This window comes from Falco biarmicus, chromosome 5 (assembly GCF_023638135.1).
Source record: "Falco biarmicus isolate bFalBia1 chromosome 5, bFalBia1.pri, whole genome shotgun sequence".
Classification (NCBI taxonomy): Eukaryota; Metazoa; Chordata; class Aves; order Falconiformes; family Falconidae; genus Falco; species Falco biarmicus.
In genome coordinates, this window is record NC_079292.1 from 33,211,709 (window position 1) to 33,230,876 (window position 19,168).

At 38.8% G+C, this 19,168-nt stretch overlaps 2 protein-coding genes across 2 annotated transcripts; one reads left to right on the forward strand and one right to left on the reverse strand.

Moving 5' to 3' along the window:
• On the reverse strand, positions 1-9,436 carry LOC130149767 (GLIPR1-like protein 2). The gene is given in 7 exon segments (XM_056339752.1): positions 1-41; positions 44-145; positions 2,509-2,618; positions 5,488-5,513; positions 5,516-5,589; positions 8,057-8,358; positions 9,324-9,436. Coding segments are annotated over 7 exon segments (768 nt in total).
• Positions 9,437-10,146: 710 nt separating this feature from the next.
• Positions 10,147-18,676, forward strand: CCDC107 (coiled-coil domain containing 107). The gene is made up of 6 exons (XM_056341539.1): positions 10,147-10,393; positions 13,252-13,457; positions 14,745-14,811; positions 16,093-16,183; positions 17,284-17,393; positions 18,014-18,676. Exons 1-6 carry the CDS (start codon positions 10,225-10,227, stop codon positions 18,283-18,285), a joined length of 915 nt encoding a protein of 304 aa, XP_056197514.1. The 5' UTR covers positions 10,147-10,224; the 3' UTR covers positions 18,286-18,676.
• The last annotated feature ends 492 nt before the right edge of the window (positions 18,677-19,168 follow it).

The following is a 19,168-nucleotide window of genomic DNA, read 5'->3' on the forward strand; positions in this document are numbered from 1 at the left end:
TTAGGTGGACATACCCATGCTTGTAAAGCATTTTTTGATAAAATAGCTACCAAAGCAAGAAACATCAGCAATGCTTTCAAAACTATGAGGGTGATACAAGCCTCATCACATACAATGCTGAACTCCCAAGGGGGGGGGTGTTTCACTCCACAAAACACAAATGTCTAAGTATGCAGTCTTAGTAAAGACACTGGGATCCTTCCATGCTTAAGTATCTCATCCAAGTGGTGCCGAAGTGTTTAAGTATAAACATCAGACTGCAGTACTTACCACTGCACATTTTCAGAAAGGCTCCTTATACGTATAACTGCTGAAAACGATAACGCAGATACCATCACCCTGGCTGCCTATATTACACTACCAGGTAATGGAAACACAGTACCCAGTCTGTGCTGCATCCATTCAGAAGATGAAGCAATGCTGTGTTTCACAGCCTAATCCTGGGCATCCAGGGGCAGATTTAGTTCTTTAAAGGACTGTGGGCTATTCGGTTGGTTTGTAACTCTACCCACACCCATAGTGGGCACTCCTCGTAATTTGCACCAAAACCTGTGATAATTTTTTCAGGATTCTAAGTCCATATTTACCTTATACACCCTATATCATTTATATTTATAAAAAAATAAGTACCCACCAGGCATACAGATGTAAGGGTTGGGGGTTGGTATAATGCTGTTGTACAAGACAGAGGGAGAAGAACACCCCAAAAGATTACCTGCAACTTACTTGCTACTATTCTGCTTTGAAGCATCTTTTATATACTTTGCCCACAGGTAGACTGTTGGCCTGAATTTTATCCCAGCAGCATATACGGTGGCATATTGCAACCACATGCCCTGACATGCAGTTAGATATATGTAGAATGGGGATCTTCTGATCCCAAGAATCGAACATAGGTTTTGAACTTACGAGAGAAAAGCAGGGAAGAGAATTGGTTTTTTACATAAATATATATATATATAAAAATAAGTATCTCAAAAAAAAAAAGTTACAGGGCAAGTAATACATCTTTTGGGTGATTGACCATATATACATGCACAGCATGGGCGATTCCAAACCATAGCCCATATGGTTATCTTAAAAAAGGTCTCAGAATCCAGAATAAGAAAGACTGAAGGACCAAGTATTGTTTCTAGAAGCTCTGGCAAGAACCTAATGCCTCATAAGGGTGTGAAAGCAGACCCACTTGGTGACTGTGCATGTTTCAATTGCAGAAATGCAATACAAGGAAGCTACAGATGTTGCCTGAGCTGCAATTCAGCAAGTCTTTCTTGGTATCAAAGGCTACCACTATAAGTGATAATTACACTATTACTTCACACAGTTCATAATCCATTGTGAAATCCTCTTTGAGAAAACTGATAGAACTCTCAGCCACAGATCCAGAGATGAAAGGCCTTGCCTTTTTCTCCAAGAAGCCCTATCTTGTCATTACATATAAGTAAATGTACTTATCTGTCAATCTACAGATTGCTTAACACCTAGCTTGTAGAGTGCTGCCTCATTAAGAAGGTGTAAGGAATGGGAAGAAAGGCACAAATTTACTTCTGGATAGAGAAAAAAGTCACAAGGAACACCAGGTGGCTTCTGAAGACTATGCTACTTAAATGAGATAAAATATATGGGAGACTATCGTTTCAGCTTTAGTTTCACTTGTCTTGCTGGTTTAGGCCACAGAAACTAGTCTGTCTCCATGAAAGGTGACAGTATTGTGTTTTATGTTTTGCTCTTTAAGAGTAACCATTTAATTTCATCATTACTACTGTTCCATTTGCTTCTAACAGCTAGTAAGCACTGAGCTGACATTTTCCATAGTTGTACAGGTGACCACCTTTCCCCCTACATGTGCCACTTCATATTTACTTGCAGTGATTTTCATTTACCACTTCATTGACTAGCCACTGAGATCCTCTAACATTGCAACTCCCACAGCTGCTTCAGGAGAAAGTGAGTCCTAAAACCGGCAGATACAGCCACCTATCAGCGACTGGATGTCACTTATCTTCCTAGAGAGGTGGCGGAGACCTGAAAGGTCATATTCATGGAAAGGTGCATTAATAAAAATGTAATCAGACATTATTGTATTCCCAGAAGCATAGAAGTATCACAGATTATAGTTTTTTCTTACAACAGGAGAACTGACAGGCACACGGAGGCAGTTTTTCCACATCTGTTAAAAGTTGTGGTACATCTCTTGTTCTGAGGATGCCATGATCTGCTGAACAGGAAAATACGGATATCCTGTCCCTGTCAATATCCAGGACCTCAATTACTTTTCTGGTGAGAAAAAGTGAAATGACAGAATTTGGAAAGACAGTACTTGACACTCATAAAATACAGGTACTACCTGTGAGACAGACTGATAGGAATATGAAAGAAGGTATCTTCTGTTTAAAGGCAGCTTATTCTTTTTAACAGTGTTGGGATAACCTTAACCACTACAAATCCTAATCTGAAACTGTAAATACAGCTGTTCTTTAAGATCTGAGTGTGTCACCATCAACTCACAACAGAAAACAATTATAAAGTCCTTTGCTCTAAAATAAGGGGAAATCACCAGCTCCAAAACCAGGACAGGTTTCCCCTCTCCTGCTAAAGGAGACTTAACATAAAGGTTCCTAAAAAGCAGTAAAACAGAAGCACAAATAAGAGCGACAGCCTCAACTGAACTGAATAAATCTTCTCAATTACATCTACAGTCCATTTATCTGTGAAGGTATTTGGTATTTCTAACCAATACCAATTTCTACCAATTGTAATATATTCATCCTGGTAATTTTCATATACAATTTCCAAATGTGTGAGAGAAAATTGAGCATGAAGATGAAGACTTTCAGCTGGGATATTTGACTCGCATGCATTAAACTAGCTTCCTTAGAAGTCAATGTGTGATTAATCAATGTCTCCTGTTAAAGACAAGTGAAATGAACAAACCTGAAACAAGAAAATAATTCAAAAAGAGTTTGGAATAGGAAGCAGAGCTGCCACATGGTAGTGTCTAAGAAGGCATTTTTAGGTGTCTCTGTTGAGACTTCCTTCATAGTACAGTGTGGAAATTATGTGATTCTAAAATGACTTGAGCTTCATAAATATGTGAATATTGACAAGTTTCAGAACAAGCAACCCTCAAATGGAGGTCCTCTGGTATGTCTCCATGGGACTGGTGAGTGCAAACTCTAACTGGTACTTAAAAAACACTAGCACTCAACCTGAGAAGCCAGTGATTCACTGGATTTACTGACTCCAGTTCAGATTGATTCCCTGCCTTCACCCAGCAGTGCTGTGAAGACTGCAGAAACTGTCAGATATCAGGAGTTTTTTGACATCATGTAAATGTCACAGCACCCTGCATTCACATAATACGCACATCAATAATTTGATAGTTGTGACTGATACAGTATGTTGTAAAGTAATAAATCACACAGTATGTATCTAATCTTCCCTTCAGGATTCACCAGGTTGTTTACATTTCTTGCCTTTAGCCATGATTATAAAAAATGTCTAGTTTGTACTTTTTGCCTACAGTGCAGCAAATGAAGAGCTAAAATAGAAAAAGAAACTAGGTAAATGAAAACAACTAGGTAAAAGAAAATGACTAGTTGGGAAAGTTCTCTAGGATGGTTGAGAAGTATGTCCAGTAAGCTTTGAGACATCCTATAAGACCCTTTCAAGGGCATTTCTAAGATTCTGCTTGCTACCATTCAAACAGAATACTAAGGACCATCTTGAGGCTCCTCTCAGAGCCAAAGGTTTCTTGGACATAACAGATGAAGAATCACCTCCCAAGAAGAAGGTAGGTAGAAGAGATGGGAAGAACAGCATGACGAACAGTCTGGTAGCAAGGTGTGGCAGCTCACTTTGAGTATGCGAATGATGACAGGACAGGGCACGTTCCAAAGTCCTGTATGCTTCTCTTTAAACCGGGGGAAAGATACTCTGGGCATCTCAGACATGGATGGTCCCAGCAGCAGACTTTCAGAGAAGGTCTATAAAAGGACTACACTTTAAAACTGCTACACTGAACAAAGTAATTTTGGTGAGGTGGTCCGGTGCATCCTCAATTCTGAAAAGAAACTGCTGTCTAGCAAGGGTAACTGAGCACTAAGGATCCAAATCTCAAGAAGGAGTCATGATGGTCAAGGCTGAAAAGGCTGTTGCAGTATCTGGAGTGTGGTGATGACTGGTGGCAAGGTTAAGGTGTGCCTGTTTTTCCAGAGAGTTTAGGAAGGGAAAAGGCTATTAGAAGATGGTCTGCCTGCTCTAACTCCGCTTGTTTCTGTGACAACACAGAGATCAGTGTTCTTGGTATCAAGCTGTGAACAGAAGAGCAATGGCATGTTAGACCTCAATTTAAACAGGTATTCAGCTTAGCTATTGGTTCTCCAGGATGTGCAGAACAGCACAGCAAACCAAAATGGTATGTTGTTACAGATTAGAAAAATCTCAAGTGACAAAGCTTCACAGACCACTGTTGATGTCAATCAGCCATTATTCTGCACTGGCAACTGGAAACATTTTCATTCAGATTTCAAAAAGAAAACAACAAAGTTCCATACCCCAGCAAGTTTCAAAATAACAACTCAAGTACAAGTCCAGTTTTGTGGTACAGGAAAAGAGGTGGGCAGGGCTCAATGAGTTTCTTAGTTGAGGCAACTCCCCAGCAGAGGCCCAGGTTTGCTAGGAGAAAAAAAAAACAGCTGTCATGCAAGCTTAGAAGCTATATATGTTTTTAAAATGACAAACAGATTGCATATGCATGTGCTTGATTATGGACTGTGCATCATTATGAGACAAAATATATTTCAAAACTATCTGCCTCTGTGCTTTCAAACTCCTGGTTTAGTAACAGCACTGGCTGGGGCCTGTGTTTTTTCAGAATATCAATGTAAATGTAAAATCACATGTTACAGTTAGCTTTTTCTTGCTTGATCATTTATTGTTTTCTAATGGTTAAATAACATTTGGTATAATCACAGCTATTAAATAGGCAAGAAATTATAATGTAATTTCATTTTACCCAGTTACACAGAAAGGAAAAGCAACTGATCTAATGACTGTGCTATTATTTCTATTGCTTCTAAGAAGAAAAAAAGAAACACCATGTAAAAAGCTAAAGTGCATTTAAAGAAATGTATAACACCACAAGAGGTAATTCCAGTTCTGACAGTAGTTGCCTGCAGCAATTTTCTCATTTCTTGTATTTCACATGAAAAAGAAAATAATGAAGGGGAGCACGAGCTAAATTTGGGATTTATTTCCTTAAGATAAGCACAGAACAATATTTATCAGTAAAGTTAACAGATTAAAAAACTGAACCAGTACACATGCTAATGCTTATGGCAGTCTCAACTGAATTAGTCATCATTTTCTCTGCTTGCATTTACAAGACTACCAATAAATAAAGAACCCCATTTACTTTCAGCTAAATCTCATTACAATTGCTTTTTTTTCTTTCTTTTTTTCTTAACATTTAAAGCCACAACTTACTCTGGCAAATAGTTGCAAAAAAAAAAATTGCTGCATTTTGTATATCTGCAACCTCCATACACAGACTAACTGCACAGCCTATTTTATATGAAGTCCCAAATAATATGGGGGGAAAAAAAAGTTTTAAAATACATTAAAAACTACACTCAACAGTAACCTAGTCAAAAATCTAGGTTTCAATTATTTTCAGAGACCCTATACGTTATTTTCATTTTGCACCATCTGATCTTTTTACACACTTAAAAAAATCACTGTTAAACAAGGTTTTTAAGATGAACTTTTAAATATTCACCTCTCAAGACGAAGTGACCTATGCTGCAAGTTTCCAGAATCTTCTACACAAGAATTTCAATAAAAGTCATTGACTTTATGATCCAGAGGTAAATTCCATGGAACAAAAGGGAAATCAGCAGCAACTACCCAACAGCTCCTTTTAGTTAATTTCAACATTTGTAACTCAGGTCTGCAAGAAGGGCTTCTCCTGTGTGCTAGAAGTGGTCTGACTGATTACTACTGTAAACTTAAGTCTGAAAGCTTTAGCACTACACATTTTCAAACTGGTGAGTGTTTTCTGCCATACTAAAGAGAAGATGGTTACTATCACAGTTTGGGCACCTGATTTTTCTTGGCAGGTTCTTCCTCTAGCTTCTGCATAAGACTAACCAAACAGTATTGAATTCAGGAAAAATGTTTAACTACACACCTAGAAAATACAGATAATCATAAATTTCACTTCTGGAAAACTTAAAGACATACGGGATTACTCTCAGTATCTCCCCAGTACAAAAAGCACAGGTCTCAGACTGACAAACTGATCTGAACATCCCCAGAAGTTCCATCTCTTCAATTATAACTGCAAGAAGCAGTCATGTTCAACACACAGACCCTTCTTTAAAAAGGATCTTAATGTTTATTGTGGTGTTACCTGAATCCCGCACTGACTAAGCATTTCAGAGGCCTTTATGTAACAGCTTCACATGTTTTTTTTGTGATTTCCATCATTTTGATATTACTGTATCATGGTTCTCTTATCAGGTTTACACAGCCTATCCATTTAGGATTTCTAGATTTTTTCCATTTTCAATTTTGTCTCTGAGCCTTCAAGACCATGATGGCTCCTGCATCATACATAGTCTCTGATTATCAATTTTGATGACCTATGTATTTTTATATGTTCATTGGTGTTTAACCTACGTACTGTGCTTGGTTTTCCCAGTGATTAGTTTCCTTTGTAATTCTGCCTGAAATACTGCCTGAAATGCTTGAACATTTTGATACTATGTAACTTAACAAGAGGAGCAAGTAATATTAATCAGGGGAAAGAAAGCTTAGAAGTGAACCTAACTCCAATAGAAATATGCAAAAACTTCCAGAATTCTACACAGACAAGGCTGAAGAGCAAATTTTAAAATGCTAGGAACTGCCTTGCTATGTAACTTTTCATAATTTATTGTGCCAGAGAAAAAAATGAAAACTACGTTCCTAAGATATTGCTTAGTTCAAATCTTCTATTTACTGCTCAATAAACAGTAAAACTTAAATCCTCCAGTCTTGCTTTTGAGTTTGTTACAGGCAGAACCATGGGCAGAAAACAAGAATGAACACTTGAGGGGAAGTAAGTGAGAAAAGATATAAAAAGAGGTGCAAAAAGACCCAAACAGAAAATGCTTTGTAAATGATCCCGGTAACTTTAAGTATTTTCATTTCACAATCCAGTCTACTCAAAAAGAACCTTGCAGCTACCATTGTGTCCTGTAACATTTTCACTGTTAAGTATACTGCACAGTATTTTCATCAGTAATTTTCAGAGCGAGCTGTCTATGCATCTTTAAATACCAAGATAAGAAACTAAAGAGTCACTTTTACTAGATAAGATCTACTTGACGTTAAAATTATCATCTGTTTTAGATCAGTGAAATATTACGTGTTTGCTCATAGATGAAACTAACTACTGCAAAGCTTAGTTTTTAAATGTGGGAACAAATAAATCCATTTAAAATATTAAGTGTTCGAAGAAAAGCTTTACTTTCTCAGCAGAGTTAAGTCTATCAGAACTACTACTGAGGAATCAGAAATATATCATAAACTCCCTCTGTTTTTGTTCATTTTTTTTCCCCTCTTCCTTTTTTACAAGATTTGTAAACAATATAATTTACTTTGGCTGGATTTTCTCCTTCTGTTAACAATTCTACTAAGGAGTACCCACACCATTTTGCAATTACTGTGATTATTTCAAACAGCATCTCCAAACTTACAGAATTCAGAACTGTGTGGCTTCACAGCTAGAGGACTTGAAATGCTGTCTTACATACTTCATGTAGTACTGATACAGTGAAATGACGAGTTGAGATTTCAGTAAGGCCACTACTGTGGACAAGAATGGATTATTACACAAGACAAAGAGGTGTTAACCAGTGCAGGGTTAACTGGCAGTACAGCCATTGCTTGAGATTACAAAAGATGGTAAGTTGTCAGTCACTACAAACCCTATGTACAACTCTATATTATTTACAGCCCCTACTGATTCATCTGGCAGGCACTATACAGGACACTTTACCAAAGATAACTTTTACCTGAATGCAATAACCGCAAACCTTAGTACATTTCTGCACTGCGAAAATACAGAATTTGACCTCATCATACCATGATTTAATGGCATCAACGACATAGAATGCCTGATGACTTCCAACCCAAATACTCTCTCTAACAGATGTGAAATTAGGATGGCACTGATGTTTCTTACTTAAGTACACATTATGTTCAAAAATGCATTTATTTGCCCGTGCCCCTGCAGTATTTGCCAAAGCTGTATCCCAAGTTTGCAAAACATGAAAGATGACATAATTATGCAATGTTACATTATGACCAGGTCTTAAATGATCAGATAAAACCAGTCAGGCAGTGAAATACAGACAGATATCATATGCTGAGGTTTCATAAAGAAATACTTTCCCTTATTTAGGCAAGTACCCATTTTATTTTCATTGACTTTTCCTGTTGCAGCACAGACACATGAACTAATTTCATTAGACATGTCTTTTTCCCCCTCTTTGCTGTTGAAAATTAACTTTGTAAGAGCACTTGCTAGCAACAGAAAAGATGTCTGAAATGCACTTTTATCTTCAGATAAGAAATTACTGTAATATTAATTAAACATGAAACTTTTTTCTCTTTTTTGATGAACAGGTCATTGATTTCTATTTGGTACATAAAAATTATATTAAAGTAAAACTGCACAGCTACTGTAGATTCAGATGTATAAATATTTTAATTACTTTTGGAGAGCCTCCAGAAACAAACACTTACTCCTTCTATGGCACAGCTTTAAATACACATATCAGAGCATTTTACAAAGACAGTTTCATGAGGTAAACATGCTAATATTTGGCCAGTAACTCACACCGCTACCTCCTACTTCTTTGCAGTCTGCCAATGTTAACAAAATTTCTGACTTCTGAACGTAAGCAATCTTTGGTGTGCATCTTCCAGTCATGATTGTTTTTCAGAAAGTTTCTGCTACCATCAAAGTACCTAGTTTTATGTCTTATGTAAAATATCCAGTGTTTTATTGCCTAGGTTTATTGGTGTTTGTACATTTCAGTTCACTCTTATTAGTCTCCGTGTGGATCTTACAATAACTCCACTGGCTGCCAATACTGCTTTCTCCCTAAGGCCTTTAGTTTTTTCTAATTATATTTCTACATGCACCCCTTTACTCTTTAATTTTTCCTGAGTTTCCTGTTACCGAGTGCTAAAACTGAGCGCAGTGTCTTTCCACAAGCTTCTTCACTTCCACAGTTACAGCCCCTTGTCTGCCATTCTGGCTTCAAACCCACTCAAGCAAACGGCACTCTTTGCCATCAGTATCCGAGTACACGTGCCTTTCCAAGCCATCCTCAGGGTACTCATCCTTCAGCTGCTCACTGCTCAACATCCACTTTTTCTGCATCTTCTTCAGTTTTGTTTACAGCCTTCCCTGCAATAATTTTCTAGTGCAGTTTGTTTTGGTTATGACAAGCAAAGACTTCTTCCTTGCCACCAGAAATCCCCTTCAGGCTCAGTACTGCATTTCATATCCCTGCTTTTGATGGAGAGACTAACTCTTCTGGATCAGCCCTACTGCCGGACCATTGCTTCCTCCTAAGGTGCCATTCCTTGGGTGAAATGTGAACACCTTCAGCTGGCCTGGTCACTGCCGCCTCACTCTGCGTGCCTGTTGCTGCTGGACTCACCTGCCTACAACCGACAGAACTCACTACAGTGTTTCCTATCAAATAAACACGACTATATTTGAACACAAACCAGTGATGCCACCCTGTCCGCCTCACCCAGGGACTACCAAAAGACCCCTGGCCAACTGCCCCATGCCTCTGGCAGGGCCCTGGCGCCACCCACGCAGCTCCAGGCCTGTCCCCAGCGGGCTGGCTGGCCTCTGGTGCGAGGCTGCTGCAGGCACACGCCGTGCTCGGCCAGGGTCATGCCCACGGTGCCTGGCAAGGCAGGGGCGGCCCAGCTGCAGCCCCCAGCACCGACACGGCCAGGGCCGCGGCCCGGGGCCTCGCATGAGGGGCCGCCGCCGCCCACCCCGTGGCCCTTCCAGAACCTTCCCGGCCGGGGCTCGGCCCGCCGGGCGGGGGAGCGGCGCAGCCGCCGGGCGGCGCTGTGCGGGCGGGCGGGGCTCGGCAGCCGCGCTGGGCGCCGCTCCTTGGCGCAGGACGGCGGTTGGGCGGCAGGGCCATGGTGCTGTCGGCGCCGCAGCAGGTGCTGGTCTCGGTGGTGCTGGTGCTCTGCGTCTTCGTCGTCATGCCCAGGATGTTCGGGGCGGGAGGAGGCGGGCGAGCCGGCCGCACTCCGCGGGGCGCCAAGGCCGGCCCCGGCCATTACGATCTCCGTCAGCACCGCAGAGGTAGGAGCCGTGGCGGTGCCCGAGCCCGCGCTGCGGTCGGGGTTCCGTGCTCGGGGCCGGCTCGGGGGGAGCCCCCGGGCACGGGAAGGGCCGGGCACGGGCTCGCCTCCCACCGGCGGCGGCGGCGGAACGCGGCCCGTGACGGGGGGGCCTCGGCACACGGCTCCGGGCCGGCGCCCACCGCCTCCCGTAGCCATCCATCCCCTCAGCCCGTTTATTTTACGCTTTTTTTTTGTTCTTTACTGTTATGATTTTTGTCTGTGTTGTCTTAAGAAAATAATTTCTAAATACAGGTTGAGCCCCTGGTGTTGGAAGCGTACCTTACCGGGGCAGTGTAACGAATAATGCCTGCAGGGGCACGGTTAGGTACTGTGAACCTCTGCAGGGATGAGGAGCCGAGAGGTGTCGGAGGAGAAAGCTCACTGCGCATGCTGGAGTTACAGTAGGGAAGCCCGGCGCTACTGTTAGTAAACAATGGCACGGGATCGTATGAGATTTCTCAGGCAGCCTTTTTGAAAAAATGCAGCATGCTTGCTTGGAAAAGATACCGCTGAATGGGTTAGAGAGCTTACTGCTTGTTAAGGCTTGAGTGGTATACATGTATGTTAAGCTGTGTCAGCATACCTCAGCTGAGGGTTTAGCTCAAGGTCCAAAGGTCCACTTCAGTTTTGGAAGATAACAGAATGCGTGTATTCTTGATGTAGCTCTGTGATTCATTGATGATGCCTTCCAAGGCATTGTAAACCGAGAGAGAGAGAGAGAGTTGCTGTAATCCTTCAAGTTCTGCCTGTGCTTTTCCCTGGGAGGCAGACAAAGTGAGGCTTGAGTTGCTACCGTGTTCTTCCCAGCTGCTAGTCTGTTTTGCTTGATTACTTTTAATTTATGTGGTAGCTATCATTCCCTGTAGATCAAATTCCTTTAAAACCAGACCTTAAAAAAAGCAGCACTTCAGATGCCTCTGATTCTACTGGTATATTGGCCCAGCACTGCGTAAAATAAGTTTCAGGCAAATTTACATGCTGTTCTCCTCTTTGGCCAGTATCTTTTCAGTTTCCTCTGTGGGATAAACTTGGTGCAGGACACTGGACTCCATTCGGATTCAGCATTCCTCCTCGGTGCCAGGAAGGTGGTGGTTCCTTTGATCACATTCTTACTTGTATGACTTGTGGGAATTTTTTCATCTGTGATATTAGGTGTTTTAGTAAGTCTTCTCATTACCATTAAAAACAAATAGAACTACAAGTAAGGAAAGAACAGTGAGTGCAAACTTAAAACTAGTAATCAGTGGGAAGCATTCTGAAAGGAGGAAAACTGTATGTAAGATAAGGTGTGATTAGTTAGACTAGCTAGTGCACTTTTATTAAGTCTAAACCTGCTTGTGTTGAAAGGAGAATGTCAGCCTGAACTTGCGTTAAATGATTAAGATAGCCTGAGTTCTGGTTGTATCAGGTAGGACGTTCAATTTTTTATGTAACTGTCCAGTTCTGTTTTGAGTTCCAGTGAGTAAGCATAGAGGTGAAAGGCCTGCTCAAATGTGCATGTTGTGAACTGGTCAGTTACACATGGAAGAACTTGCAGTTATGTCTGGCACAATTTGGCAGCAGAGCTGATAGTAAACGTTGCTACAGTCAGAGTCTGAAGTCATCCCTAGAAGTCCGGAAAACTTTTTTGGCTAACTCATGTTGGACAATTCTAAAACACTGTTCGAGATCTCTTATCACAAAGTATCAGCTTAGGTTAGTAGAATTAGATTCCTTTTTCTCTTGTATTTGGAAGAAGTTGTAGCCAAGCATTTGTTTCACTAGGGGTTGTAACATAGGTTAATTTTTTTCTTTACCTGATGGTGGCTGTCTCTTGCACACTTACATTACAGTAAATTCTTGAAATGTCAGTGTTTCAGTATTAATTGATAAGGAGTGATTTGCATAATGGTCTTCTATAGAATGTGAATCTTGTTTTACCCATACTCATTCTGATAAATTATGACGAACTAAATGTTCAAAGGGTTTTTTAAGTATTAAGTGTAGTCAGTCAGTTGCGAGACATCAGTGTGAAACTTCACAACCCCCCAGTCACCCTGTCTGTCTCTGCAAGCATATGCATACTTCAGCTGTTAGCACTGTTCCTCATCTGCATGTCCCATGAACCCCAGATTTAACTACCAAATAATCCAAGTCAAGCAATGACACTGGCTGGCAAATTGCATGCGAAAATGCTTCAGACTTCCAAGGTTGCATCTCTTGCTATTGTGTGTAATCTTTTCCTGCTAAATACTTGATTTGCAGAGTTACAGCACTTCTAAGCCTGTGGGAAATGCATGTAACACGGAATTTACTGTCAAAATAGTGAAAGCAGCAACACAGCATGCGTATTTCAACAAAAACTTTTTTTCCAGGTCTAGACAATTCAGTTTGTACTTAACTCCTTTCTTCGTTACACAGGAAAAATATTAATGTGTAACTGTTCTCAGCATTATCAATAATTTCTCTGAGTATGCTTTAATTTCAAGATTCATGATGTTTCTTGTTACATCTACCTTTCTGTAGTTTGCTGTGGGTTTGCCAATGTTGCTGCAAAGGAAGAAGCTTGAAACTTGTATCTTAAGAAAACATAGAAACTTGGTTTGAGAGTCTTTGCTACCTAGATTTAACTTTGCGTTCAATTCATGAAAGGGTGATTTTTAATTTTATTTTTTTAAAAACTTTATTTGGAGGCAGGGCTGCCCACACCATCTTATAAGAGTGATGAACAAAGATGATCACACAAGAAAAAAACAATTTAATTCCAGTTGTGAAACTAATTGCAGTCTTAATTTCCTTTCTTACTTTGGCTTCCTTCTCTCCATGTAATTCTTTAAGGTAGCCCTCGGACAGTTCATCAAGTTCACCTGAATCCAGAACAGTCTGACAGTAACACTTACCAGAGTATTCAGCAGATGAGAAATGCAATGGAGAAAGAGATCAAGAGTGAGAGAACAAGAGGAAACGGCAGAGAGTTAGTATTCACCCTCATGCCATTGTATGCTCTTGGAGTGGGAGTGTTTGCAGCATACAAATTTCTTAAGGTAAGCCACATGAAAATGATTATATTATGGAAATTAGAAGGAAATGTAACTGGGTTTTGTTTTGGGTTTTTTTGTGCCCCACCCCAATTCTGAGCCCAAGTATGTGGTTTTCCAAAAGCCATTTTTTGCCTGATTTGACTTTGAGTGTGAGCTCCAAAGTTAAAATTTCAGTATATCTGATTCTTCCTTATGAAGGCTTCTGACATAACCCTTTTTTGGACACTTAAGGAAGTGTCTAAGAATCTTATACTCACCCCCCCCCCCCCAACCACCCCCACCCCCACCCTCAAGTAAGAATCTGAGAACCTGAACAGTGCTGTTACCTGAGACTGTAACTTAGTCTCATCAATATTTCACTTATTTTTGTTCTTCAGAATGAGACTGAATATGGAAAGGAGGTGGATGATTCCTGCAGGATAATAGTCTTAGATAAGCAATTAGTTAGAGTAGTGAGTATACTCAACTTTTTATTTGGACTGTTCATTTAGTCATGCAGCTGCAACGTAGACTTTTATCCATGAAATGTGATACCTCTTCAGCCATTAGTAATTTAAAAAAGGAGGACACATAACCAGTTGGGTTTGGGTTTTTTTTTAAAATCAGTCTTGATATGTATTATTTATAGCAAGAGATATTACAACACTTAACAATGCTGATAGTGCAGCTGGAATATTTTTGCTTGCCTTCAGGGAAAAAAACCACCTTAAACCCAAACAGGACTGGAAACAGCATCTTCATATTCGTAGTCAGTTTCATATCATCTATATGTGAGGAAAAATACCACAGCTTAGCAAAATGAACATAGAGGCTGAACAGTTTGGTTTTAAAAATAAATTTAATTAGGTTGTAAATAGGATTTAAACATCATAAAACCAGTATTTCGGGTGTTGTAACTCTTTACACTTGCGCTTGTGGGATTGAAATGTAAATATTTTTATAATAGCATCTTTATTACTTTAAGAAAGAAGTTTTACCTCCTAGGTAATGGTAGGAGACTGGATCCAATAACCTAGAAGGTTCTTCGCATTAAATTCTGAAAACTGGAGTTGAAACAGCAACCACTTTTTTTTTAAAAAAACTTTTTACAGCTTTTATCAGTCATATGGTCATTGCTTAAGATCAGAAGTATTAGTTTAAGATAGGAAGAAGGCATGGCAGGAGAAAATGTTAAATTAATGGAGTGCATTTTTGTGGTTGCTGTTTACTTTCAGTAAATGTCTAAATGCATTTTTATTTTTAATACGCAAATAGTGGTGAAGTATTTTAACACAATTGTATTTATTAAAGATGAAGTCACATGAAGAAAGCCTTTCCAAAAAGGAAAAAAGTACAGAAGACAAGGCAAAGGAAACAGGTAAGATAGATGTCCATTCAGAGTGCATATGTTCACCAAAAATGTGTATTTCCTGCTGGAAGAAACCTACATTTTCATTGATGCAGTCCAGCTGGATGAGAGCGTGTAATGTAAGAACCTACAAAATACCCTACCTTGTTATTCTGTGTGTTTGAAACATTTAGAAGTTTGTTTGAAAACTCTGGATGGTAATAATTCTTTTAAACAGCTGTAGTAATACAGTGTGATACTCTGCCTTTTAATGTCTGATGTTTCTCTCACTTAAGACATGTTTAGTTTTCTTCAGTAGAATAGGATGTTTAAATAGGATATAATAATCTTTAGCCTAATAGGATATTTAAAAAGGACATAATGATCTGCTTTAGAATTGAACTGTATTGATAGTGGAACAGGGTGGATAAATGATTATAGAGACTGTTAAATTTCTAGGCCAAATTTGAGACTTGTCAAAACCATTAAATATTTATAGAAGAGACAGAATGAATGATAATGTCTTTTTCTTCATGATACAAAGTACTGTCTAATTCAGTCTGTTCTGCATGTGCCAAGAAGTGGGCTTTCCTTTTGAATAAAGAGTTATGGCACATTAGAGTTAAGCTGTTTTTCATACTTTTTTTGCCCCTTGTGTAGACACATTTTTAGTTAGTTAAACAACTAGTTAGCAGCCTCTTTTGGTGTCTCTGCACACCAGATCTGTAATCAGGTTCAGCAATGATTTGATATGTTGCCTACTCACCATCCTTCCTTGTTGCACTCTTTCTTTGAAGTTTCATAGTATTTTAGGAGGAGTTATTCCTCTCAGCTTTAGTGCATTAAGTGTTGAATATATTTGTGAGGTGTGACTGGGCAAATTCATGACAGTATATTAAATATAAATATGCTACTTATAGCTCAAGAAGTCTTGGAACTGCATAGTTTTTGAGGCTGAAAAGGTAAGAGCCACGTTCTTGCTCAGTGTCTACCAAGGTGTGATCTGTGTGGACACTGTTGGAGTGAGGTTATTGGACGAGAACGGTGTCTGGTCACACATAGTAAGGCTTCTGTTCTTATCCTTACCACTCCCTTTTCATACTCTAGAATTATGGAGGAAAAAACCTTCCTGTTTCTGAATCTGTCCAACCAAAACTTTAATACTCTTTTGGTATTGTAAATACTTCTTTTAATTTTTTTTTTACAATGTTCTGTCTTTCCTGCCTGCCTTCTCCCCTTCTCTGTTCCTCCCTGTGCCTCCTTCTGGTTTTTATTTCCTTTCTCTTTGGGTTTTTTTTTTTTTTTTTTTAGAGCATCAGCTTTTAGAACTGGAGCAGCATCTAGCACAGACAGAGAAAATGTTAAATTCTTTATTGACTCAGTTGGATCCACTGTCAAACTGGTGAGTGGTCATAAAACATCTCAGTATTGTTTTTCTTTAAAATTAAGTTCTCTAAAAATAGAGTTCTTAAAGTGTTCCTTATATATAGGTAAGGAACAGTGTTTAGGAACCTTCTTCAGTTACTGTTTCTGTAGCTTTTTGCAGATAACCTCTTTGCAATTTGTAATCTTTTCAATAGACACCTCCTGTCTCTTGTTTACCAAACATAAGTGCAAAAGCTGAGACTTGCCATCACATTACTGTGACTTAACAAGTTAAACTTGAATATTGGTCAAGGAGGCTAATACTGAATACTTAAGCTCAGTAGCATTTGAAAGGCATTGTGGGAATTAGATCATAGTAGAAAGTTTCTTTTGATATGATTAAAGACAAAACTAGTTATCAAGGTATAGCTGCTTATTTTTGTGTTTTGAAATTAACCTATTAAGTGATTGTGTGTGCTTCAGGGAAATAAAACTTCCCTGTTGTAGTGTAACGAGGCAGTAAGTAATATAACCTCCTTGTAGTTTTAAAGTTCTTTTCTTAAGAAGCTAGGGCCTTACTCACCTACTAGAAATAAAAATATCCATGCAGTCCATTTTTGTAGACTGAGGTCCTTCATGAAGCCTAGTTTAAAACATACAGAATTTCAGGATTGTTCCTTTAGTGTACTTCTGAACTTAATGTGTACTGAAACTATTAAGTAGCAAGTTCACTGACCAATTTGCCTAACAAATTTCTAGTAGCAATGGGGAGGAGTGAGAGTAAACATAATTGAAAAAAATGAGAAAAGCCTCTAAACTGTGAAGTTCTGTATTAGGTATTGTTGTACTAAAAATAAAATTACTTTGGATAATTTTTTCTTTTAGTAGTCATTACTCAGCTTTGGCTGTTGGGGCTCCACTGTTAGAATTCAGTGACTAGATTATTCAGCAGGTGTATGTGATGGGCTCCGCACTTCTCAAGAGACAGTTCTCAAAGAAAAGCTTGGCCTAAATGTGTTACTAACTTAACTATGGTATCTCTCCACGGAAGGAAATAACTGCAGTCTCGTGCATTATTGTCAAGCGCTCACTTTCAAGGTAATCTTTCAGCTGTTGACATCTGTCTTTTTCTCCTAGTGTTAATGCTTTAGCTTGTGAGCAGAAAGATGAAATAATGACACAGCTCCAATCAATTAGACGCCTGATGAAAGAAAGTGGATTGGATAAATCTGAAAACAAGATGAAAGGTACTTTGATTTCCTGCAGGACAGATAACTAAATAGTTTATATTTAAAAAAAATATAAACAGGTCTTACTATAATAATGTTCAGCTCTCGCATCTTAGGTAATGTGTGTGGAATTAATTTCATTCTGGTGGACTACCATTCTTCCTGTTTGAGGTGTATCTAATTTTAGAATTTTGATAGGTCTTTTTTTTTTTTTTTTTTTTTATAGAATTAAGTTCTGAAAGACGTTGAACTGGGATAGACCACACAGTCACATTCTGCTTTGTTAAAATGGGCTTCTTGAATGTGACTTCCTAAGCAGTCTGTTAGTATTGGACTAACTTTAGTCTGAGGATTCCCAGGTGGGGAGTTCTGAGGCTGTGGGTAATGCTTGCATGGCATAATAAACAGCAATATGTATATTAGTTTCAACTGGAGACTTCGAAGAGGTGCATAGTAGTCCAAGAAAGATCTTAAATGTTAAGAATGGTTCACTAGAAATTCGGGGAATTTTGCATTAGTTGAGTCTTAATGAAAGAGAGAAAACAATAAATATTCTACTTCTGAACTGACCCTAAAATTTGGAGCCTTTCTGGTAATTTAAATGTTAATTTTAATATTTTTTTTGTGTGAATTATAAGATTTCAGCCACATTTGTAATGAGAAACTTGAAGATCTCATTCAGTCATTTGCTGAACATTCTCAAGAGAAAGAAATGGATGACAGAGATGACAGTAATGATTTGCTTGAAGATGTTGATAGTGATTACAAAATAGAAGAGCATGAATTAAGTGATGAACGTGAAGTACATCAGTTTGAGCCAGATGTGATAGAAGATGAGCAAGAAATTATGAACAAAGATGCTGTTGAATCGGAAGAGATGGGATTGAGGAGACGTAATAGACATGAATGAAAACTGCATATGTAAAACTTTCAAAAGTTTATGAATTATTTTTTTTATAATGTTTTATGCACTTTAAACTGTTTTGAATGAAATTATGTGCACTGCTGTATGCTTTATAAAGAGGGGTGTGATACTGCCTGTGCTCCTATTTATGATGGTTCAGTAACTTCAGTGGCAGCAGAATTTTACTCAGGATGTTTACATATTTTTTCCTATTTATTTTTTTCCTATAAAAATATTTCTGTACTCTGTATATGATGCACTATAACTATATCTGATGCTTCACTGAAATATTAGAATATATTGTAATTGAGACTATAAAAGTTTGATAAATGTAATTAGTAAGCATGGTGCCACTTGAACTTTACCTTCCTTGAGTTCATTAAAGAGCATGCACTGATGAATTTGTGGAAGATTTTTCTCTAGGGAATTACAAGCAATATGGGTTAAGTCTTAGAGATGCATTCATAGTCAGGTTTCTTTATTTAGAGAGAGGAATTTAACCACAGATAGTATTTTGAAAAACTATAATGTCTGAGTTTGCCATCTCCTCAAGAATGATGTATAGTTTTGTATGCTAGTTTAAACCTTAATGCATTACACTGAATCACTTAATTTCTTTCATTGCCTGCCACTGGTTACACTCAGCAGCTGCCTAAAAATTGATTGATACCGATTAGTAGTATATCCTTTTTCATATTTATTTTAACAAAATAGCATCTGGCCTTTTGATTCATGGTAACACGCTTTCCAACATTGGTATTGACAGCCGTATTGCTATGTATCATTCACGAACCCAGGGCCTTGGAGGTTTTTTTTTTTTGAAACATTACACCAACTTGAGAGTGGCTTTTTTGGGTCAGTGTTGAGGAGAGCATTATTGTCCTTTTCC